This window comes from Xiphias gladius, chromosome 24 (genome assembly GCF_016859285.1).
Source record: "Xiphias gladius isolate SHS-SW01 ecotype Sanya breed wild chromosome 24, ASM1685928v1, whole genome shotgun sequence".
NCBI classification, from domain to species: Eukaryota; Metazoa; Chordata; class Actinopteri; order Istiophoriformes; family Xiphiidae; genus Xiphias; species Xiphias gladius.
Genome location: NC_053423.1, coordinates 12,744,352 through 12,770,943, shown reverse-complemented (window position 1 = coordinate 12,770,943; position 26,592 = coordinate 12,744,352). Strand labels below are relative to the sequence as shown.

The 26,592-nt window shown below is 41.8% G+C and overlaps 1 protein-coding gene across 1 annotated transcript; it reads right to left on the bottom strand.

The window, feature by feature from the left end:
• Positions 1–370: 370 nt before the first annotated feature.
• tinagl1 (tubulointerstitial nephritis antigen-like 1) lies at positions 371–23,311 on the bottom strand. Its single transcript, XM_040121759.1, has 12 exons — positions 23,189–23,311; positions 19,335–19,645; positions 17,136–17,202; positions 11,357–11,449; positions 11,144–11,258; positions 8,538–8,664; positions 8,012–8,162; positions 7,704–7,890; positions 6,504–6,549; positions 5,088–5,211; positions 1,892–1,937; positions 371–1,631 (listed from the first exon to the last, which is right to left on the bottom strand). The coding sequence occupies exons 2-12, from the start codon at positions 19,636–19,638 to the stop codon at positions 1,464–1,466; spliced, it is 1,428 nt and encodes a 475-aa protein (XP_039977693.1). The 5' UTR covers positions 19,639–19,645; positions 23,189–23,311; the 3' UTR covers positions 371–1,463.
• Between the last annotated feature and the right edge of the window lie 3,281 nt (positions 23,312–26,592).

Genomic DNA, 26,592 nt, shown 5'->3' with positions numbered 1-26,592 from the left:
AAGACGAATACTGTAGCGCAGCAGTGACCCCCCCATCCTCCTCGCTGTGATCAAACAGTTACAGCTATATAGAAGCAGTAAAGCAACTGTGTGATGAGTGTGTTATGAAAGTTACTACATACAGTACATCTTAAAACAAGTAGTAAAATAAAATTTTAAAGTATAACTGTAACAAAAAAATAACATCTTTAGCGAAAATTGTAACAGTGTACACAGAACAGAGCTAATTCAGACTACTATACACAAACACCTTCTTTCGCAGTGGTCAAAACAACTCTGTTTCTTTACGTTTTCAATTTTTTAACCTCTTTAACGCATCAGTGTTTTTATTTTTTAAATGAGAGGTTGGGTTCAGGAATGGCAGCATGGCTTTTTTTTTTTTTTTACATCTTTCTCATTGTTCATGTTTATTCTTTTTCATCTAGCTTGCCTGAAAATAACTTATTTCACCTGCAGCCAAGAACAGATGATACATGTTTATCTACTGACACTACTTCCCAGGATAAACATGTGTTACAAGGCCAGGATTTAGCCAGTTTCTTTATTTCCCCACAGTGCTTAAAAAATCAAAGCGTAATTGATTCTTTCTAATTGGTCATGGTCAGTGGCATTGTAAATTCTCCTAAAATCCCAAATCAGAGTTTTTTTGTAATCTTATACGCCAAACCGCCTAATGTTTCCAGTGTTAGATTCTATGTTTTTACTGGAATGTGTGAGAAACTCTACTGCCTGCAGCTACTAACTCTATACAAGTGTGTCCTCTCTAAAACCGAGGGAACGAGCCAAACTGTGACTGTGAATAGCTGACAGGTCAATGTCAGTAAGGTCATCTATGATATATTATCATGTTACACTGTTAAGCTGGGTGTGTCTCTCTGAAAGGGTCTGATGTCTAAGAATCTGGCTCTCAGATTTCCTCTTTTCCAAGCTGTCCCTCTGAAATTGGGTCCATCTGGATTATAGATTTAGAGCTAGAGAAGACAAAAGGTTCAGGTTGACACATGAAAGCATAAAAAGATCAGATTGAGCTTCTCCTTCTGTCATCAGCCAACTTGACATAAACATGTTTCACCAGATATTACGATGAGGATTCTGGGAAGTGTGGTCTTTGGAACAGTCGGTACCTGAGGTGCTTAATTGCAAGGCAACATAAAAGAACTTTAGCTTAGTTTTTCTTTGTTTTTGGTGCCATAAACCTTGAGTTACAGGAGAAATGGGAAAGGTTTTTGTCTTAAAGATGGAGAAGAAGAGGGGTTGTACTGATCCCCAGAGTGAAGTAAGGGGTAATAGGAGAAGGTTCAGGGGCTCTGGGGTTGATTTTGTGGCTGTCCCAGCCAGCTTGGTGGACAAGGGGAAGTGATGAAGTTCAAAGACTCTTGATGTGGTTCTCCTCTGGGATAACACCTCACTATAGGTGGGATAAAAACAAAGGTCTTGATGGGGTTTTAACTTCTGTGGTGTCTCTAAATGTGTCGACGACGATGGTGGTGATGATGGTTGTGCATGTCCTCCATCGTGATCCTGCCCCACACTCCGATCACAAATGCTTCAATCTCACATTCATTGTCCCCGCGAGCGATGCGGAAGTAGCCGTTCTCTCCCCAGTTCTTCCCCCAGGAGTTGGCAGCAATCTGGAAAGGAAAATTTTTACACAGATTTTAAAAGATGAGACTGGTTTGAATACAAGAAAATGCATATAACTGGTTATATTTATGCACTTTTGGCAAAAAAAACAGAACTTACAACTCTGTCAATAAAATTTTTATTTTGCTACATAAAAAAGTACAATGCAAATCTTTCACTTTTTTAAAAATAATAAGAGCAAATTTGAAAGAATCGTTTGACCATTTGGTCAAGAAAGATTTATATGTATTTATAACACCTAACTTACCCAATATTTTCTTGATTTCCCATCAAAGTTTCTCTCCTCTCCCCACCTGTTGCATATATCAGAGAGGATGGTTACTCAATGTGCATGAGAGTGAAGAGCCAAACAACAGGAAAACAAGATATCCTCAAATATGGCATTCAAATCAGCTGTGTCAGAGGTGCACAGCTATTTTAAAGTATGGAGGATTTCCAACAAACATGCATTTCTGATGTAAACATTTCTCAGGAATGTGGTCACATGGACATACTTGGCATTATTAATAAAGAAAAGCAGGAAGAGGTATAAGTTGTGTTCAAGTTGGAAAAGAAAAGAAATGTTTCATCTTGTTAACAACATCCTGAAAACAGAGTATTTATGGCTGGACACCGCCTAGTTCCACTCCTACATCATTCCAATCCAAAGAACACGGAATTCCCCTTTTCCGCTGCTATTTCCATACTCTGCACATTGAAACGGGAAGGACAGGGTTGGTTACTAGGAAGTGAACACCACCTCAGTCCCGTCAATGTACAGACAGCAGACAACAAAACTAACGATGAAAAACACACAAATATACATGTGTCACTCTGAAGTTAGAGGTTTATCTTTACCCTTCTCCCTTGCCAGGAGCTTTGTCCTCAGAAGACCTTGGCAAAGGCCCATAAATTCCCATCAAGCCTTGCACTTTTGTCTTAGCTTAGCAGCTGCCAACTTTTAGTCGCCTGCCGTTTCTGCTTGTCATGATCAAAACATTCTCCCAAAGCCAATTCCCATCCTGTTTTTGCACTCCAGGCCTTTCGTTTCCCAAGAGACTCCCAGTGCCCAATGGCTTGTTATCTTTTATAAGGGAAAGGAATGCTGGGAAATAGAGTGGCTGGTCTCCGACTCTGCCAACTCAGTAGCCTGCCACCACAACACTGGCAGATAGTGCCAACCTTCTATCAGCAAGAGACTTTATTAGCCCAGTGTTCCCCTGACTGGAGTCAGATGTCACATTGACAAGGAGCAGACACATGTAAAACAGCTGTGTAAACAACAGATGCCAACTACAATCTTAAATAGACCAGAGGGATGGGATTTGTGTTTGCGGATAAGGGCACATACACACCTGTATATGTGTGTGCGATGATCCCATATGCATGCCTGCCTGCCTGCATATTTATTGGTATGGACAGAGCCAGACAGAATCGGACCACTGCTGATCTCTTATCTGGCCTCCAATCAGCTCACTTGCTCAGTCGGGGACAATGATGGGCATACCGCTGTGCCCATGTGCCCCGCCCTTCCCCAACGCCCCTCAGCTCAGCCCACTCCTGACCTCTTCTCCGGGGGACTGATCCCCCTCTCTCTGTCCGGTGCAGTCAGGATCAGCAGCCCAGACAATGCCCTTTCCACCACAGTGGACCTCAATGCTCTTTCCACAAACTTTCCCAGGCCCTGGGCTTAAAGGAACGCACCGCTATGGGATTTGGCCTATGTAAACACACTGATGCTTGTGGCTGGCAGGTTGGAGCTCAAAACACTATGTTCACCCCCTCCTCTCCTCACTCCATCCGTCCCTAAACCCGTGTTGCTGGTATGTCCACCCGCGCAGTGAGTGGTGAGGAATCACAGTGTCAGTAGAAGGAGCAAAAGGGCAGAAGGCTTTTGGGAAAACTGAGAATCCTCCTCCTAAGCATCATCTCACGCCCTGCATACCTCCACAGTTTATTGAAAAAGTGAGGGTGTAGAGATGTAATTACAGCCCACAGAGTGTGATCCTGATACAAGCATGGTGAGTATACCTTGTGCATCCACAGTTTTCCATCAAGTTATTTCAGAACAGCGTGTGCTCCTGAGGTATGTGATTTAAGCAATCTAAGTACAGGTTGGAGGATGAAGGCTTGAATGTTTAATCAGACACATGCCTATACATTACATAGGATGTCATAAATAGAAATGTTATAAAATACACATGGAAGACACGCATGCGAAAAGGGACAAAGCTGAGGATCCCTTGTAAATGTGCTGTATTTTGTCTTCATCTACGGCCAATCAGATAAAAGCAGAGAGACGGCTTTTATCATAGTGCTGAACTCCCTTATTCTTTATCCCTTAAAACTGTTTTTCAAGTTGGAGACGCTGAGGTACTGAGGTACAGTCAAATGCTCACAAACACACATTCCTTAGTCCCCATAATAGACCCATTACGTGGTAGCTGTTCATTTCTCCAATTTGGAAAGTGAGACTAGTGAGCAGCAATGTATCCTTGTCACAACATACACACTACAAAACCAGCTGGATGACTGATAGAGAAGAGACTTGTCATATATTTACAAGTAAAGAGGATGTTTATGACTTTTTACAGGTCAGAGCCTCTCCTGGCCTCTCACCGCCCTCCAAAAAACACAAAAAAAAAGCAGCAAACAACAACTTGTCTGTCTAGGGATAGCCTAAATGAAAAGGAGAGTATTTTGGCTTGGATTTGGAGAAGAGAATAAAAGAGGAAGTGGTACGGTCAGTGATTCAGACAGCGAGGTGAGGAGTGATGATGGAGACTCCACAGAGCGAGAAGAAATGTGGCCGGAACGTGAGGAAGACAGGGGGAGTAAAGAGAGATAGAGGGTGGGGGCAGGTAATCCAGGTGTGTCAGCCGTCTGCCCGCCTGCATATTTGTGGTCGCCGTAGTTACTAGATAGAAGAGGCTGGGGCAGACGGCAGAGTGGAGCCAAGGTGTGTCTCCAAGAGCAACAGACTAGGAGGGAAGCTTTTCCACACGTACCCTCTTGGCAGTGTATAAACACATGTGCAAGTGAGGCTTTGAACCAGGCCTAATAACAGGAGCGGCTCAATTAAAACCTTATTCATCCTTAATAAACAATTTTTTTTGCTGAGATCTGTTGAGCATGTAGCTACAGTGAAACCAGACACATGATGACTTGGATTGGGAGGAGAGGAAGCAAATGTTTTTGTCCAGAGAATGTAAAGTTTGTGTTAAATAGCACATGGTTTTCCTGTTGATAACTCAGAATGAACAAAAGCTTACATCATCGAACACAAAAATAAAATCCCAGCACAATCTCAAAACCCAGTGCGTTTATGTTGAGTCTAATCAGGTTTGTGCAAAGAGCAAATCCTGTACGTAAAGATATGATTAATATGTGGCTGGTTAACAAAACAGGGCAAAAAAGCCTTGATATTAAATGTTTTTGTACTGTTACCCTATATTTTAACTTACCCAGTGATCCTGACTGAGTGTGTGCCATGTTTGCGGTATTGTGGCGATTTGGGGAAGCTGACGTCAGTGTGTTTGTAGATCCCACTCTTATAGACAAAGAAGTCCTCATGGACCTCCATAATAGCTGTAAGAACAAACACGCAGGGAGAATTAGTAGGCAAGTAGGCGGATATAACTTGCACACACGCACAAAAACACACACACGCACACGAACACACACACACACACACACACACACACACACACACACACACACACACACACACACACACACACACTATATTCATGGGGACCCATCTCTGACATATCTCATTCCCTGGCTCCTCTCTAACCTTAACCATCACAACTAAATGACAAACACCAACCCTAAACCTAAACCTAATTCTAACCTGAACCCTAAAACCAAGTTTTAACCCTCAAACAGTCATTCAAAAACGTGGGGTCCAGCATTTTGGTCCCCAAAAAGCTGTCAGAACCCACAAGTATGGTGGCTCCGATTTTTACGACCCCACAAATATAGTAAAACAAGCCAACAAACACACAAATAAACACAATATGACTGCTGAATCTATTATGGAAGGGAAAGAAAAAAATCTAACTCAAACCTCAATTAATCTAAAAGTAATTACCTAATTTGAACAAACAAATTCTAATTTCCCCCCAGAGTCACACACACCCAGACATCAGAGAGGGCAGCTTGTGTGTGTGTGTGTGTGTGTGTGTGTGTGTGTGTGTGTGTGTGTGTGTGTGTGTGTGTGTGTGTGTGTGTGTGTGTGTGTGTGTGTGTGTGAGCTGCACAGCTGAACTCCATGTGACTTTCCTATTCCAGCTCAATGGAATAACTGTCCGGATGTACAGCTCAGAAATTCCCTGTTTTGGAGATCTACCGCCTCTAAATCCAGCGTTCCCTAGCTGAGAACATTATGTGGACCTCCACTCTTATCAGACTCTCACAATGCACTCACACACACATACACACACACACACACACACACACACACACACACACCTCTATGCCTTTGTTATGGAGGGAAACTCAAAGACAAAAAGGAAACTTGACATGAAGCCAATTAGTCTTCCTGGACTGCTAAAAACAATAAAACAAGAAGCTGGCACAGGCTCATAGAGAACCATAGAGGACACACACAAACACACAAACAAACACACCCGTACAAGTGACTCCTCCTGACACGCGCACCATTTTTGACCAGGTAACTGAGGTCAAAGTTGGAACCCCGGAAAAAAACCATCAGGGTGACATGGTCAAACATGACATCATCCTCTGTCATATACCCAACACGAGGCTTCAAGGTCCACATGTTTGGATTTGTGTGTCCCTCGGGAGCAAAGTAACACTCAAATATGATTTACAAGTATAGTTAAGAAGAATGAACACACAAAAAGGCATCACCTTACCTTGCACAGGGCCATTATCCATAATCTCCTTCATAATCTCTTTTTCCTGAGAGAGAAGATAGAGGGAACGATTTATAGGCAGAGGAGAGAGAGAGATGGACGGGAAGATCATTACATGTCCGTGAAATGGGGAGGATGAAAACAACCCCCCTGGATGTTAAAAGTCAGATAACAAGATTGAGTTCAGCAGAGCCCTCTGGCCTTAATGCCTGGCTTATTGACTTCACAGGCTATCAGGAGACAGAAACAACAGGCTGTAATGATTTTGAGAAGCATTAGCTGTCACTTAGCACTGATGGTTGCTACAGCTCAGTGGATGACTTTGAATTGGAGGCGATACACATAGCTCCATGCAGAGACAGCCTCTGGAAACAGTTTAAGTAAATGTTGCACAATACTTTGCGCTAATAAGGAAGGGCAGAGGTGCCCTCTCCATGAAGTGGACTAGAGGAAGATTTTTTTTTTTTTAAATTTACATCATCCAGCTTTTTAACTTTGAAATAACTTTACAAACTCTTATGTAAAGTTGTGCTTTTTAACATCAGTAACCAAAAACAGTTTATACAGACATATAGAAAGAATCGAGTAATTTGATATTAGAAGGTAAAAACAGAAATCTAATTCATGATACACTTTTGGGTCTTGAAATGATAGTAGATGATGATTATAGATGATGATATCCAAAGTGCTGTCTGTAAATTTGTATAATTCACTAACTGCCATGTTCTAATCTAACAGATTAGAATAGATTACTTTGCAATTCTGTATTATATTTCAATCAACCTTCTCAATACTGATTCCAACTGCCTGCACCATGAAAGCTGGCAAACATACAGGTACAAATACAACTTTGTGGCCTTAGTGGAGAGTGCTGTCAAGCACTAAACCTTTTACTTACCCATGTTCACTCACAAGGGAGTTATGTATGCACAAAGAAAGTGTGCAAAAACACATAAAACACGTGAGGGAGATTATGTCTACTGTAGCACAAGGAAGTTCCAAAGACTGTACAGCGATCTTATTAAAGCTGCATGCTTATTGGAGATTTAAGAGCAGGTCAGGTGTGTTGAACTGATGTTGTGTAGAACAGCTGTACGTGATGGTGTGAGAGAATACCAGTGAGTAGATGTTTATGCATGCATTTGTGCATCATGTATCTGTCTTCGCATGGGTTGCGTTCTGTTTTTGCACAGTGCTTACATTGGATGAGAGCCTGTAGGGAGGTGTGGATTGGTAGATGTCGTTGTGGTAGTTGTGTGTGTTGGGGCAGCGCTGCGTGGCCTGCCTCTTCCCTCGGCCAATCGAGCGGCTTTGCATCATACAGCGGCCAACCTCCGCCGGTGTTTGCTGCGGGGATCGGTATGGGTAACAGTCTTCTGTCACCACTCTGTGAGGGGAGAGGGGAGATGGAAGATGTGAAAAAAGTTGTCATCAAGTAATCACCACAACTTATTTGCGTACAATTATGCTCCCTTTTGCTTGTAGTTTGTTCATGAGGAAGTGCTTACCCTCGACGCCTAAGGTACCACCAAGCTCCATCGATGCGTCCCCCGGCACAGCCCCCCTGGTTGCGTGTGTCACAGGAAATAAGATTTTGGGGCGACAGCTGAGGAGTCATGTGACCCATTGACTGGATGGAAATTCTGTCCGAAGCCACAGCTAGTGAGAAAGATCGGCAATATTAATAAAGCAGGCCAATAACCTTTTACAAAAATATTTAATCATATGTTACATGGTTACTTTATACTTACTATTTTGCAACTAAATGTCTTCAAGAAGCTAAACTTTGTGATAACCAATTTCAATTATTTATCAGGTCCATAAATTCTTCTCAGGTGAAGCTGAGTAACAAGTATTTGCAGAGAAAGATGAAAAATCACTGCATATTGCTGTCACATTCCAAACTCCTCCGCTTCTCTACATGGACATGACAACATTTGACCACAGACAACATCGTCATGTCCATGTAGACAAAAAAAAAGAAATTCAGAAGGAGGATGCAGTGTTTTATACTCAATTCTCTTTTGGACCTACCTGCAGTTGAGAAAGCCCAGGAAGCTGCGCAGTTGCCCTGGTCCAGTGGTTCATGAATCTTCCCTGGCCACTTCTCTGCTGAGTCGAAGTGGAGCGGCAGACGGTCACTCTGAGGATCCATGTTCATCTGACAGAAGGACAGAGTGAGGAGAAGTTAGAGACAGCTTCTAAAGTCCTGCTGCAGTCCAAAGTTCAAGTCAAGTTTGTTTGTTTAATCGCTGTTACACTCTCACAAGACTGCCCTTATTGAAAAAACATTAATATTTCTCAGTGAAAACAACCTTTATCGTAACTGACCGGCCAACATGTCAAACAGGGAATTCAAGTAAAACAGAGAAAACAGCACTTACATCCGCCAACATAAAGCTGCAGCAGTGGGACTTGTGTGTGGTGTGAGGCAGTGCAGATTAACTGTTTGCCCACAACAGAACACAAACTAATGGCTGCAATTAAAATACTTGTGGACGGCTTTGTATGACAAGTTTGGATCACAGGCACGTTACATAAGTCTGCTAATCAACCCTGCAGGAGAAGGGACTTATTCACAGGCAGTTAGGACCATTTGGCCCAGTGTCAATCTCTGACGCTGTAGAATAGACAGGAACCTTTGATCCCGGTCCCCTCCATGAAACCGTGAGGCCGTGTGGTTACATCAGTGTAAAATCGAATACGGCTTGGGACCAGCTGAACTCACAGTACTCAGTGGGGCGTCCATCTCTATTCAGAATATTTATATCACCGTGATGATAAATCTTAATTATGATGATAAGTCTAGAGTGCAAATATTTTCCTGATAGCGCATATTCACTCGCAGGTGCTTCTCAGATGCCAAATATGTTCAGTCCATTAGTCTCCACTCGAGGTCGGATGCTCTCCTAATCTCCGAGTTAGGTGTGATAACAGAGCACACACATATATACAACTTTTCTCTCGCTCGCAAAGAGCCTGGCCGCCTGAATCACATTCCTGTGATTAAATAGAGAGGTATTCAGAGCACAGACGGCCACCTGATACATAACTCAGGAATGTGCTACTGGTCAGAGATACGTAGTTGTAGAAGGTCAAAGTCCAAAAATTCAGACACCTGAAGAAATTCACCTAAAGATGTGACAAAAAAGGAGAAGTAGCTTCAAGAATAAGGTGCCATGTGTGTTTATTATGTGTGAAGATGGGTAACAAATTTCCAATATTCCATCCCTCACACAGGAGTCTGAAGACAGACAGGAAGGGGGGAGATTTTTGAATGGGTTACAAGGCTCTGATCTGGTTCCTGGCACAGGTAGGGACACGCTGATGGCGGAAGAAGGAGGGAGAGTTGTGAGGCTTTTTAGGTGGAAGAAGTTATGGAATGCTGGGAAAGGGGGGAGTGAGGACGGATGGCTGAAAGGATGGATGTATAGGAGGAGGTGGGGAGGGGCAGACTGAAGAGGAGGTTGCTCTTTATTCTCGATGCAGCCACCATCCCCTCCGTCTTCTCTGCCTGATGTTTTGGTTCCATCTTATGTAATCTGCCTGGGTAAAATGTAAACAAAGACTGAGTGGATCAGAGTAGGCCAAGGTTACAGACGGAGACGCCATCACATACCAACGAGCCACCATAATTAAGTGAAAAATGTTTTGATCAGCGCTCCATTGTTGTACTAGATCTTAAAACCTGCATATCACAAATCCAAAAACTCAGAGGAAGTATGAGGGAGCTTTTAAAAAAGTTAAAAGCCACATTACAATTGTAACAGTTCACTTTTTTTTTTTTTTTGCATTTTCACCTGTCGCTAAAACTTCCTGCTCTCCTCCACCAATACCCCCCAACACACACACCTTCCCCTCCACTGCACCCACATCCGTGCCCTACATGTGTCACACCTTCAAATTTTCACTCTAGTTTCTGACTGATATACAGCACACGCAGTATATTTTATTAAAGGTTTTAAAGTAACAATGTTTCCATAGCCATCTTTTCATTATGTATGTAGTAAAAGGAACGTATAAGCCAAAAATAAGAGATTAATTAACCTGGTTTTCCTATGAGACAAAAGGTGATTTAAATTCATGGTTGATCAAATGAAAGTTTCTCATGACACCACATTCATCAGCCTTTTGGGGAAATGTATATAAAATGATGAAGAAGAAATCGGAAAGGTCTACTCTTCCTGTAATAGTGCAGATATAAAATACTGAGCCTCTTGAGTTAGAAGCATCATATAGCTTCTGTGGTAACGGCAGATGCACGATATGTAATGTACTATATGTAAGTTTTGAAATTTAAAGGGGAAATCCAGGGTTTAAGAAGTGTAAGAGGTTAAAGCCACTAGGAACAAGTAATGTGATACTCTTCCAGTCCCTGTATGGAAATTTCTTCTCTCTTGCTACCTTTAAAAAACAAGGTCAGATGTCAAAGGTCAGCTACAAAACAGCAGCACTGGGGATGGCAAGGATTTCATGACATTCTTTGCTTAAGGGCACTTGAGCATGAAAAGCTTAAGTTTGTTTCTGTGCCTTTGAGAATGTGACCACACACATATTCTCTTTCTACTGGTATTTTTGGTCAATTAGACCCTATAAACCGCCAAAACGATTCCTTTCCAAGGGTGAAGACTGTCCTGTACCTGGATCTCATTCATGTTCATAATAGTCCTGGAGGGTCTCTGTGTGCCCAGGCGGTACTGGATGCCCTCGTCCAAAGTCATGCCGTAGAACTGACTGTAGTTAGCTGCCTTCCACCTAAAAACATAAATTTATTTAAAACACAAAGAACTTGTTTGTAACCATGACATGCCTTTAAGTATGTGTGTATACGTGTGCCTGTGTTTGTTTTTTACCCATAGTTTCCTCTGTTGACAGCATGGATCATGTCAGGCTCCATCAGACAGGCATTCTGCTCACACTCCCATCGTCCAGAAGTCCCACAAGTACTACAGCAGGGACACAGAAAGTAGGGGCAAAGAGATGAGAACATTAAGAGGCATAAGCACAGTAATCACATGAAAATAGCTTAAATTTCCATATTTATGGTGAAGCCAGTGAAGTCAGGAGCTAAAATGGTAAGACCATCTCAGAAAGACAAGTATGCAGAGGCTCAGTGGAATTCCCAAATAAGAAATGAATAGAAGGAAGGACGTCAGTAAAGAGAAGTGAAAGGTTAAATGGAACATTCAGCCTTTTACGGTTGCAGAATGCAGATCCATTTTTAGTTGGAGGGAATGAAAAAGTCAAGACGATGACAGAGCAGATAAGAGAGCAGGCTATTAATGATGGTGTTCAAATGTTTACTTTGGGGATGCTCAAAAATAAATCGTTCGCACTGTGTACTTTGAGATCATTCACTATTAAGTAGTGCTTTTTGTGTGTGTGTGTGTATGTGTATGTAGTCACACAAATGGTGGAAAAATTATTCAGATCCTTTAATTGTCTTGATAAAAGTAACATTATAACAATATCATTTACGAACTTTTATAAGCAAACCTTTTACGTTTGAAAGTTAGTCCTTGCTTTTTAAAATTAAAAGCTAAATAAGTATTACCAGCAAAACATACTCAAAGTATCAAAAGTAGAAGTACTCATTATTACTGATATAGAATGACCCTTATATGTTTTAGATGGAAATTTTAAACAAAAAAGTAACAAGTAACCATTGTTGTGATCAAAAAACTTTCCCTGGGAAATGTAGTGATGCAGAATGGAAAAATGCTTCAGTAACGTCCAAGTATTGTACTTGAAAATTGTACTTGTCAAAAGCTATTCCAGACAGAAACTTGGCTCACACAGATGAGTCATCCTCATTGATAAGAAAAACTGTACACATGACACTGTACAGCTCACCTTCTGCTGATACTTCAGAGAAATTGATTAAAAAGGTAGCTGCACAAAAATGTATATATATTCATTGGAATGTCTTTGTCTTTCCGATTAATTATTTCTAACTATGACCATTTACAGAACATTTCATCCCCTATATGTCATAAAAAGCAACTGTCTGGACAAAACAAAACAATAAAACTGATGCCTGTCCTGCATAAACTTTATATTATCCTACCAGGATGCTATAGAATAATACAGAATAATTATAGGGATAATACAGTGATTTATAAAGTAAATATAAAATGAACTTTCTTTCCAAAAGTTAGATGAAAAGAGCAACACCACTCTCATGACTGTACACACTAAAGTTACTGCTAGCAGTCAGTTAGCCTAGCTTAGCATAAACCCTGGAGGCAGCTAATCTGTCTCTTTCCCAAGGTAACAAAATCCTCTTACCAGCATCTTTAAAGATCACATATTATACCGAAGTGAAAAAAACGACACGTTGCAGTGTTACAGGATTTTGTTTTAGTCTCAATGCTAAGCTAAACTGGCTACTATACATCTTTTAAATGAATTGCATACAGCTTTCAAGCTAGATTCTTCCATGCCTCTGGGGAAATTTTGAAGATTTATTGGTGTTCTCTTGGTTTCTTGATTGTGTGTGACTGTAAATGTTTTTGTTCTCGTGTCTCTCTTGGAAAAAAAACACTGATCTCAACAAAACCTCCTGATTAAGTAAAATTACTGAGCCCATAAATTGAGTATGAAGTGATGATGAATTACCGTGTGTAACAGCCACAAGGCTGTCCCACACAGGCATGTATAGTCTGCCGTCCATAAAGTCTACTGTGCTTTAGACTTCATGTTTACAGAGTAGGGAAACTTCCCGAGAGGATCATTAAAAAAACACACACACACACACACACACACACACACACACACACACACACACACACACACACACACACACACACACACACACACACACACACACACACACACACGCACACACAGTGATGAAGAGGCCAAATTCCCATTTAGTCACACTGAGTCCTACAGAGTGTGTATCACTTCTCAAAGTGCACTCTTCCCCGCCGGGTCTCCGAGACACATGCGTAAATACAATGTTCAAGCACACACCTACACGCAAATATACACACACAACACAAGCAGAGTTTAGACCTGTGACTGTCTGCCTTGCATCCCACAGAGGACTGTCTGATGGCTTTGATTAGATGAAAGAGACACTGACCTTTCACCTCGCTGTCCCTTCAGCAGCAAGAACACTGGCATGCAGCTCAGTGCCAGTGGGTCAAAAACAGCAATAAATTCACACAGTAATAGTACTGGACACACACACACACACACACACACACACACACACACACACACACACACACACACACACACACACACACACACACACACACACACACACACACATACACACACAGGGAAAGGCATAATGACAGACTTATGGAGACAAGGGGAAAGAGTGTGTCTTGGAATGAAATATAAGGGTCAGTGAGGACAGTGGGAGGCCATATTTTACATTCCCCGTCACACTCCCCACACGAGACAGACACCTTCTCCACCTACATGACCATACACACCAGGGTGACATGAGGTATATTGTCTCACTGATCAAGCCAGATCAGTGGGAACAGAGCCATGTTTGTGTGGGTTCAGACATGACGTATCTACACCGTCTGAGAAACTTTACAACAAAGAAGTTCAAGCTGGCATTGGCTGTTGTCTAATCTGAAGTACAGTGCGAGCAGACAGAGCAGAGCTGCTGCCAAATCAAAGCTGAGATAGTTGCCCCTGTGTGAGATTGCGAACAGGAGGCGCCACGTTTCAGATCACTTGGAGGAGATAAAGAGTTATCAGGATGCCAACAGCTCAGGTAGGAAAAGGCCTCAGCTGGAGATCCCATTGACACAACAAAAGACTGCCACACTTATCATGGTGCATCTTCACACACACGCACACGACTGTAAATAAAAACGTTGCTTTAATACCTCATGCTCAGTCAGCTTCTGCTGTGTGTCTATGCTGTCTGGTGCTGACAGAATCTGCCTAGGAGTTATTACAAGCTATGACCATACTGTAGAAATAGATAAAGTTTATATTGATTGTGACAGTGGTGTCAAAGCACATACTGTAAATCTTTTGAATGTGTTTGTAAAATGCTAACGTTTTTGTTAAAATCAGTGAAGACATGTAGGAGGTACAGATAAGAGTGTGCGGGGGCTCCACCACTGCTAATGAGAGACCTTGGAGGGAAAAGAGCGAGAGCTGTCTGTCAACTCAAAGCGGAAGCCGCGTCCTCCTCCTCCGGCCCTGTGTCTGAGAGAGTTGGGAGGACGCATATCTGGGAAATTAATAAGCGAAGAGAGTGGGAGCAAAAAAAGGGAGTGTGTTTGTCCCTGCGTGCTAAAGTTGTAGTGCAATTTTTCAAGCGTCCATGTGCATTGCCTTAACAAGCACATGTGAGAGCGTATGCGCATAACACTCTTTTGTTTGGTGGTGAAAGGGGGAGTTAGCACATAAATGCTGTTTTCTGGTGACCAGGAACACTGGAGGTTATTTTTATCCACACAACTGGTGTTTGCTCAACCTCCACAAGCCTTTCCTCGGGAAAAAATGTTAGCCCCACCATTTATCAACTTGCATCCTCGCCCATGTAAACACCCATCACACCCTTTAAGTCAAACCTAATTGAGCTGCCTTTATAAGTCATACTTCAGGCCATCAGACTGACACAGCAGCTACTGGAGCTGAACAGTTAGGAGGCTTAAAGTGGATGACATGGGGATCATCGGGGTCAGCCTAGTTTGGGTTGGACATGTCATGACAAACAGCCACAGTGAGTTCTTGGTGCATGAAGCTAAATATAATACTGATGTACAAATGGTGATGAATCAACATTTCTGTGCAAGTGTACATGTTCACACATGTATACACGTACAGGGTCTTTGAGGAACATCAAATGACACAGATGTGAGAAACCACAGTGGAGGACAGGTGAGGAATTCAATTTCCCTTCTTCCTGCCTTCACTCACTTAACCTCCTCCGCCTCCTCCCTAAAGTCTCTCAAGGACTGTTTTGTGTCTCCTTGACTGTCGTCCATATCATCCAGAAAAATGACAACAGCTACACCAACCCTGTTGCCCTCAGGGTGTAGAAGGACAGGGAGATAAAAGTCACTTCACTGTCACTGAGTGATAATCTAAAATACTGTTTTTAGGACCTCTTAATTTCATGTCGAGGTCATAAAGCAAAGAGTTGTTTGTAAGATATCCATCAGTATCACTGAAGTGAGATCTGCTCAAGGTGTCAAGACAAGAATCCTTGTCTTGAGATTTTTATCCACATCAAAGTGAAAAACACTCTGGGCAGATCAGAGACTCAACAGGAAATGTGTTTCAATTATGATTAAATTTACCATATTACTCAGTAGGAATCATGAAAGACATTATTTAGAGAGGTTGGCACACAAACTTGGCCACAACATTATGGGAAAAGTTAGCACAGGGCCTCTGATATATTTTGATTGGTTTATTCCCACTTATGCAGCTACCGTTCCTCCTGCTACAGAGACAGACTGCTGAGCTGTTTGTTACTTGATCATGACAGAGAAGGACTGATTTTATCACCAACAGCTGTTCAAGACACAGAGCAGTAAGTTTGAAAACAATAAGTCTATAGTCATGCGAATGATAAATATTTTGGAGGTACAATGTTTCCTATGTTCACCATCTTAGTTTAGGCATCTTAGCTGAGGCTCATGGGAATGGCATTGGTTTTGCAGGTGTTTGGTCATAAACCACAGTACTGGACAAATTGAAATTTGACCTGATGATGGTGCTAGATGAAAGGCCTAGACATGCGGCATGCACGATTGTTCTGCGTAGCACTCTGTCTCGGCATATGTAGACACAGAAATACTTCAACAAACATTTAAAAACAACGAGAGCAAATTTCACCAGCTTTTCCCTATTTACTATTCTCAAGGTATCAGTATAGAGGTCATGGATATTTTCTAAAGTCAACAAAAAACATTATCTGTCAGCCCCTCGTTTCCCTGGATTTGAGTGTGCATTTGTTCTATTCAAGTTTCCCAGGAAGACATAACAGTGTGACAGTGAGGCAGCATGGATAAAATCAGGACCTTGAAACTCAAGCAGTTAAATGGAATTCAGCCGTCATTTATTTTATTGTTTACACCCACGCTGTTCCTGCTTATCAAAATAAGATGCCTATTATGGACAAAGAGTTAGGATATAAGGGAAGTGCAGGTAGAAAGATCATGTGATCAATGTAAGATTTCCACCCAAAACATGGATAGAAAAACTGTATATTACTCCATAAAGCCACCAGTGGCTTTATTATTAGAAACACATGCTGTGCACACACAAATTGTGCAAACCCACACAACATCACATAGCATCAATACAGATGCAAAAGGTTTTAAGAATACCAAGTACTATAGGTCAGCATGAAATTTAGAGAAATGTGATGCAAAACACGTCTGCAATATTTTCATTTGCTGCAATGGTACATCCATAAAAACAGCTCATCTCAGGCTTGAATAATTCACCCAGTTTGAGCATCTAATGGTTTATGTGAAGTGTTAGAACACGTAAATACAGAGCACATATAGATGAAACAGTCAAAATGTGAGGGAAAACAGTTTTTTTCAAACTTTAAGCTACTTAAAGGGACATTTGAGGGAAAGCCCAAGATTTAAGAGGTTGAAAGAGAAAAGTGTGGGAAGAAAGGGGTTTACATACCATAAATTGCAGTTTTCTTTGTATGTTTGCCCCGTAAAGAACCTGTTTCCATTTCTTTCGCAGATGCCTGAGAGGAGACGAAGAAGGGGAACCTTAATATGGGTTTGATGTGGCTAAACAACAAAGATCCTACCACTAATCTCACAAAAAGCCATTCACAGCCTCAAATAAAGAGACACAAATGAGACACAGAGAAGTAGACCTACATATACAGCCTTCACACTTAATATAATAGAAACACACTAGCCATATTCCTTCACTTGCAGCCACAATAAATGTGCAGTATGTGTGGGTCTGTGTATGAGTGTACACACAGAATATGTGAGGTCTAAGGCGCTCTGAGCTCCAGTAATCCAGTTTAGGAATGTGGTGTTAGCTTCTTTCCTGGCTTCCCAGGCTTCCTAGGCCCTCGTCATGCTTTAACCTGCTTATGCACAACTTTACCACCTCTTGTAAGACTGAGGGAGAGGGCCACAAAAGCACATTACGATCATAATTAAGCACCAAAAAATGTATTGGCATTTGCTTAAGTCCACTCTGCATTATCACAAACCGCAAAAATTATCTAGGAGTGATGCAACATTAGCATTCCTTCTGAATGAATTTGACCCATTACACTTGAAGTTTGAACCTTGCTCGGTAACTGATTGTGAAAACTATACTTACTTGGTGACAGGCTCACATTGAGGTTTATCTACAAGCTGATTTACAGCGGAGGGTGCTGTCTGTGTGAATTTCATGTGGAATTTAGGGCATGGGCTGACTGAAAATTTACAGTGTGAGTAGGTTACCTGGCCTCTGGTGTGAAGCCCTGAGCTGATAGTGTGATTTATGACTGAGGCTCTCTGATACCAATCTCCCCCGTCACAGCTGTCTCATGCAGTCTATCACAACTCAGTTACTGCAGAGCTGCAGAGTGAGACAAGGCACACATTTGTAGAGAGGGATTTTGCATACAGGAAGCTGACTGCTGAACTGACAGTATGTGATTTCATGTAATGGGTGTTTGTGACATTTTAATTGAGCATGATGTGTACAGTTTTTTCTGTATTAGATCCACTGATGGTTCATATTAGAAAATTAAACTGACTTTGACAACATAATGAGCAAAGTCCAGCTGAATGAAGCCTTGAATACTGAGTTATAGACTACAGCAATCTTTGACTGGAGGGGAGCAATAAGAGAAATTACGTATTGTAAAAATCTGTCACCTCCTTCCTTTTGAAGTGCCATAACTTTCCCTTCAGGCTGCATGATCATGTATTCGCATATGTGTGTGTGCACACTCTTAAACACCCATTAGTGTGCCTGTCCCATCTCGTGATCCCCCTACCTTGTCGTCCAGGGAAACCCCCCCTGTCCTGCACCGGTTGTCATCCTCTCCCTCCCTCTGCATAGTCCACATTCTTTCTCCTGACCTCCATTCATCCTTCTATCGACAATTCCTCCCTCCCTCTGTCTGGGTTAATACGAAGCCGACTGTTCACTGCTCTGTTCTCAGGTAGACCTCTGCTGTTGCTGGCGCATTTTACACCTCTGCGCTGAGAGAATGGTACTATAAATGTGTGGGAAGTCCAGATGACTGAATATTTTTGATAGCTGGGGAAAATGGGTTAAATCTTAACTCATCTACTTAGGGACTGTACGGAAATTATGGGGGGGAAGGGAGTCGGAAATGGTAAGTGTAACTTTTATTTTTGTTGAAGGGGCGATAGCCTGACTTTTTTGGGGAGAGCAGCAGAAGGTCTTTTATTTTTTTCCTACTTGATATTTATATTTTATTTCCATTCTGAGCCATATATAAAGGACAACAGTCCTGTCTCTTTATCAGGGCTTTTTTTAATCATCATAAAAATCAAACAAGTAGCTAGTAGAAACAATATGCCCATTTTGAGAATCACATTACACGTGAAGCTAATTAGTGGTTACTGATTGAAAGTTATCTCTAGCATAGCGCACTTCAATTTTTCGCAATCTTAAGTTTGTTTCTTTCTTGTGAGTTTAAGAGAGAGCAGGTATGTAATTATAATTCATGTCAGGTGTCATGCTGCTTTGCATTGTGGTCCAGCACAGAGCTTGTCAGCAGGGTTCTCTGCTGCTTTTTGACTGAGTTTAACCAATTCCAACAGGCCCACACACACACTGCAAATCTTACTCATGCGCAAGAAAACACATTTACACTTGTGCACCCATGCTTACCAATGAAAGGTGGCTCCACGCCTAAACAGTGACTCCAGAAGTCAGGGCAGCAGTCAGAGACGGTGCGGTTGCAGAACAGGTCACAGTAGCAGATGGTGTCCAGGTAAGGCACCGTACACAGATCATCTCTGCCCGGGCAGCAACCTCCTCTCCTCTGGCAGTACGAGCCAAATGGGTCCCTGATGCCACCAACATGGAGAGGACTGGCAAGCTCCCTCTTGGTCCTCCTGGACAGGATTCTGTTCGCAGTACCCTCTGCTACCACCAGGAGCAGCACCGAAACAGTCAACAGGATGAGCTTCATGATAAATCTTTGAAGGAAAGGGAACAGAGATTTAGGTTAAGGTAATTCTATTCAAGCCATGCTTTTGAATGACGTTTACTAAAACAATGAACAGTCATATGATGGAATGGAAAAAATGCATGTGAAAGTTGGCCTATTTTTCCCAAGAAGACACACTCCAAATGCTTTACACTTCACAGGAAGAGAGGTGAAAAGGTGGCACTGTGAGCAGGATAATTGGGGTATGACTGCTGCCAACACACCATCCACCTCCCACTGTCTAATTCACATACACACTGATGCATATACACTTGCGAGCACACACACACACACACACACACACACACACACACACACACACACACACACACACACACACACACACAAGATAAATTTAAACAAAGCTGGCAGCCAATGGTCCACAGAGATCCACATGATCCTTGGAGATCATCTGATTACTTTTTCCAAATTTTCTTTTCAAGCCACCAAGACAAACAGTAGCTAAATATGAAAATTCACTTGGAAAACAAGTACTCCGTGATTGAAATACAGCTTTAAATGTGCTGAACCATGTATGACGCGACCCCGTCAGGTCTCAGGATGAAATGCTAGCTCTCTAGCTAACTTTTTTTGCTCACTGCCCCCATATTTTCTCTTCGTGTATGCTGGTGTCTAATCCCTCTTGCACTGTATTTATTTTTATTCACACAGCACTGGTTGCATTGCAGTGGCATATAAATCCATCTGCACTATAATCACCCTGTATTTAGATATTATACTTTGACTAAGAGAGACCTGCCAGTGCAGTTACTAATCATAAAGAGGGGACATTATCATCCCAGATTCGGATCCTATCAAAGGCACTGAAATAAAGTAATGCCCTGCTGTCAAAGCTAATCTGTTACACTTGAGGAAATTGTCTGGGTGAACCGATACAGCCCATGTGCAGTATTAATGGACCTCAGAGACAACAACATTTATCTAAATACTATGTTTGGAGCATGGTAGTAGGGCAGCCAGAGGGAAACTATATAAATACGGCAAATGTCTCACAACAAGCATTTTAGAACAAATCGGATAGAGTATATGTAGTTTAAGTTGAAAAAAACACAACAATTGAGTCAGTATTTTGCTATTAAAGAAACCTTCCTCTTTACTTTTTGTTTCTCCTGGTCCCTGACTTTATCTAAGGTACACTGTGATACATTTTGATTTTTTTGTCTGTGATTTCAACACAAGAAGTAAAATTTCCATGTGGCCACAGTGTCAGTGATACGGTTCGTCCATTTGTTTTGATTGTCACACAGTTTATTCTCCAGTATGTGTATATGCTTTTGTAACACCTTCAATAACCAGGCTTAGCTTGGTGTTTTTGTGTGTACTAAAGAGGATTAAAGCTTTCACTCTAAGACTTGACAAAGGTCAAACAATCATCCATATGTATGGCTGTTTGTGTGAGGGCGTCTGTCTCAGGTTACTGAATGGGTGAGTCTATGTGGGGCCGGACAAAGATGAGGGGTTGGCCCGCTGCTTACATAAAATAGCATCATTAATTATCCAATCAGATCTCAGAACACAATAGACACTCCGCACATAAAGCAGGGCTCCGGAAAAGATCTTTGCTGTGCTGTTTTCTGCATGACTGCGCCTTTAGTTGAAACACACACACATACCCCACACTCACACACACACATAGACACAAGCATATGGCAGCATGGGATGGGCAGGTCTCCTCCTTTACACAAATGTTTTGTTGTGGCAGACTCTGAGCAGCAGTGCAATAAAACACCCAGCAGTCTGCTGAACAAGTCGCAGAGGCCTTCAGGTCAAACTGTCAGTATATAACAGAAGTGATGACCGTAATCGAGGGTAGGGTTGGTTTTTGCAGAGTAACCTAAACCAAAAGTCACTGTTATTCTACGTGTAGCTTCAATATAAGAGAGTATTTGATTTTGATTGTGTTTGCCATAGTTCGACATTGATTATTTAAGCTGAGAAGTCCATATCTAAACTAAACTATTCTGTAAAACTCAATATTTCAAACATATCAACAAATAAGGTAAATAAGGAACCGCAACTGATTCTGAGCAATAGATATAAAAGATTTCAATACATAATACACTGGTGCCTCAGCTCATTTTTAGTCTTATGAAGCAAGGGTTTTTACAGAGTGTCACTGAAGCTGCCATATGGCTCATCAGTGCTCCAGACAGCTGCAACCAAGCTACTGATCCCACACTGCAGCCACAGGACAGATGAACCCTTAGTGCGGGCAACCAACACACACACACACACACACACACACACACACACACACACACACACACACACACACACACACACTCAAACACACAGAGACACACACACACGCACACACAGATACGCACATATACATACAATCACTTGCATGATGTACATACGCATATCACAATGTAGCAGTAGGTGAACTGCAGAGTCAGTGTCACAGCCGGTCTTCAATCACAGCTTCAGGACCATGTTCACAACCGAAATTTGCAATAAATTTGACTAAAACTAATATTCATTTTCGTCAAAAGACTACAACAGTTGCCGAAATTAACACTGCTTTCTACTGAATAAATTGTCTCTATGAGAGCGTTTAACAGTATGTGGGAATTTTTCAATGTAATTTTTCAATGCTGTGGGGACCAGAGATGAAGATTTTTTCCCCTCACCATTGTATTGGCCTGGAGGCAGAACTATCACTAGATTAATATAAACTAATATCTCAAAATCTAGACAAATAAAAACCAAAACTATCTATATGGGTAAGTGAAAACCTACAGTATGTTAAATGGTAATTTGGGTGGATTTAACCTTTAATTTCCCTATCTTGCACATCTTGTATGACTGTACTCTCTTCTTTCCCTCACACAGCTGTCTTTTGAGATATCACTGCACCACCCACCAGATGATTCAGGCATCTTGGCTAAGGATTTCTGTATAAAAGCCCTTTCAGCTTAAATTCCCTCTGTGTCACACAGTCCTTAACTATTATCTGTCCAGCTCTATTTTTAAAACACCCACCGGGTCAAGGCAGTGGACATTTTTGATACAGTACAGGTGCCTAATAAGGCCTGTACCACAACAGGTGAGTGAAGGGATTACTGGTCTTGATGCATTATCACTATCATCATGAATTACACAAGAGGAGCAGCCACACACTCACTGGACTCAGTAACCTCTTGAAAAAAAAATCTCAGCAGTCTCCCACTCATATCCTTGGACCTATTTATAACATCTTGAATATTGTGTCCAACAGTCCCACACCCAGGTAAAGGCAAATATGTTGCAACAGTAAAGACTTGATTATCTTAAGTTCTGGACGTTTGGCTCCATAAAGATAAGAAGTAATGCAGAGAAAGTGAATGAACAAAAGAAAAAGAGATGATCAGCAAACATATAAAATAAAATAGATTCAAAGTTTCCTCTAATTCAGAAAGATGTTTAAAGTAAGATGAGAATAGTGTATCTGTGACGTTCAGTTTGCACCTGCTTCGAATCTGGCATAAAAGAGAGCTACTGTAGAAAAGTGAAGAAAGTTAACCTTTACCTTGAGTTGAGAGAGGAATGTGCGTTTTGTAATCCGATAGAAGCTTTGTGGATGTGTCGTTCAGGAAGTCATTCACAGGTAGAGCGAGTTTGGGTAAAAAGTCAGCCTCCCTCCCAGCCTCTCTCACAGGATCTGCTCTGTCAGACTCCGTCTTCTCTATATACAGGCAGTCAGTGAGGAAAAACCACTCCCCGACACCCACTCCCCCCCCTCCGCCCCCCACTCTCTGCCCTGTCCCCTGCTTCATTGCCTCCTGCTCACTCTCCCTCCCTCCCTCTCTCACATACACACTCACACTTCTTTCCCAGTGACTCCCACAGGTCGGCTCTCTCTTCATGCCCTTCCTCTCCTTATCAGAGTGGAACCTCCAATCCGAGAATGACATGCTTTGCACTCAAGCCACGTCTATAGTATATTCACTCTGCTGCCTCTAATAGAATTTCTTTTCACCTTAATTTTCACCAACAGCAGCAACAGCAGAGGTTTCCTCTGCGCCATCTGTGGTTTTCCCCTGCAGGGTCAAATCTACTTGCGGAGGACACAGTGGTGAGTGCTACTGGCCTCCTGCCCACCATCTAGTGGTCATAATTTGTATAACTTCACCGCAGGCAGCCAGGAAATTATTTTAGAGCCTGTGGAAGACCTCCCAGCTTCTAGAAACATGAAAACTAGCCTCTGGAGGTGAGGTTTTGGGGAGGACAAATACTCTCAATGTACAAGATATTACGGATGTTTTCTTTCTGCATGAATCCCATGTCAGTTGTCTTGAATCTGTTTACATCATCTGCCTCTATTTTGTAACACCTCCTTATATTGCTACTTCTGTATTTGATGCAAACTTTAGGGCAAAATATACAAACTATCAGCATTTTCCACTATTATTGTTCAAAGTGTGTATGATTTGTTTAAGCTTTGTATTTTTTTTATATATAAGCATGCTAAAATAGGTATTTAGAAAACTGACATGGTGGTCCTGAAAGACACAGCTGTCCCATGGACCCCCCTTTAGGTTGATCAATAAGCCAAAGGCTGAATCAATAACTGTAACACAGCAGGGTGTTAGGGTATGAAGGGAGGGTAGGGCTTCCCAGAAAAAATCCTCTCAGGACAAAAGAGAACACTGATTAAACAAAGGTACTTAAACATCAGTATGTGGAATTTGTCAAGCATAAATAGCGCTTGTAGAACATTTACAGAAAATGGGCTGTTGTCTTCCAGCAGGTCTTCAATTCAATGGTTGAATGATCATTGATCAGTATCAACGAGTGACAGATGGCCCAATGCTTTTTTTTCAAATGAACAGATCAGAAAAAAACAAACAATTGTAAAATACACATGTCAAATAAGTAAGTGTCAATCAAACAGTTTCAGACGTTCAGTCAAACATTGTTTCGGTCCGTCAGGGCTAGTTCCTGAGGTTCAGTATACCACTGTACTCTATATACTGATATAACTAAGAGAAAAAACAAAGAAAATGGATCACAAATCCACGTTAACTCCTTTACCTTCTATGGCCACATACTGTAGACTGGTACTGCAGTCTTCCTCTCCCTTTTTACAGCTTTAATGGGTATCTGAAAGACGCACTGTTTGGCTTTTGGGCTGTCTGGCTAAAAATGGCCATCTGAAATACAGTTTGAATGTTCAAGCAGTCAAGAGAGGCATGCACTGGCAGTGATCACTTCAGAATTTTGAAAGTAAGATGACACAGTTTAACACTACTATAAAGCAATATACTGTATACTTTATATTTCAAAAACCATTTTGAAATATGAAGTCCAACTTGCAAAATACTACAGGGCACATTTAGATTTGAGACAAATGTGCATTAATTGCAGAGTTTCTTAGGCAATAACAACCTTTAAAAAAGGGTTCTGACGGTTAAACGGTAGAAATTGGTGGTTGATATCGTCCTATAAAGCATCCTTAAACAACCTGAATCTGTCATCTGCAAGATTCAGAATACTGTCTCTGATTTACAGGACAGAAATGAAAAGCTCTTTTTGTCAATAAAGTGAGCAAAGACGAGACAGTTCTGGGCACCAAGCTTGCTTTCATACAACACTATAATTATGGCTTTAAAACCTCTTATGCAACCTTATACCTCCTGAAGAGAGGTGCTCCAAGCTATGTTTAAAGTGTTTTATTGTCACCACCAACTGATTCATTATTGTATATTTTACTGTACATTTGTACATTACAGTTGTGTAACTTCCAGTGAAGACTGATTCATTTGTACCAACATGTAAAGAATGCCATTTTGCACAGCTACTAAATGATTCATGTACATTAGAGAATGTGAAGCTTTGTTGACGGTAACTGGACAAGAGCTTGCTTGAAGACATCTGTAAAAGAAGGTGTGTGTGTGTGTGTGTGCGTAAGGACCCTAAGATAAGCCCTAACAGACTCCTGAATCAGAAGAGGAAGTCACAAGACAAGGGGGTGTAAGTGACTCATCCTCAATTCATCAGTGAAGGCGGGTAAGTCACCTGCTACAGTGACTCAGCCCTTAACAAGTCCTCCAGATGTTCAACCCTGACGTTTAATTCTGAAAGGCAGCAGTAGAGAAAAGGAAACAGATATGGGACCATCAGTGCTTCTGTTTGTGAGGACATTTCCCAAAAATAGACTGAACTGTGGAGGTTGAGGACACACATGGTAACAATAGAGCCTATACATACAAAAGGAGCGGTCAGCAATTGCACTCTAGGGAAACACATGTATGTGTTTCCCTAGAGTGCACACACTCAAATGCACACAAAAAGACAGTTGTGTGCACTTACTGATGTGTGTGCATTTATGTGAATAGACTTTAAATATGTCTAATTTGGAAACTTCAGGGAGGAAGGGTCTTTGAGATTGGACCTGACAGGCATATGGTGTGGGCCAGACACACACACACACACACACACACACAAACACACACACACACACACACACACACACACACACACACACACACACACACACACACACACACACACACAGACACAGTCATCTTGAAGAACAATCCCTCTCTTTCTCATGATCATTGCATCACAATCCTCCCATGATGTTATGCAGCGAGGTTGGCAATCCCAGCTGCACTGTATCAGGGTGGAGGTCTGCTCCCCTGACCCCATGGAGGAGTGGACACATATCCATCTCCATCTCTCTGGAGCTTTTCCTTTTCCAAGAACATGTAGTGCAAGTGCCGCTGATAGTAAACAAGAACGGGCGCGCTGGTGGCGCACACGTGGACAGAGTCCATCAACTAGCTTCCTAGATGTATTGGGGCAGTTACTTTAGCAGCAGATGTATGGAAAAACACCCACATGTTAGTGTTGATAAGAAGCACAGCCATTTGGGAGACTATCAAATTTAAATTGTACTGCTTGTTCTCTCTTTTCTGCAGCTGGAGTTAT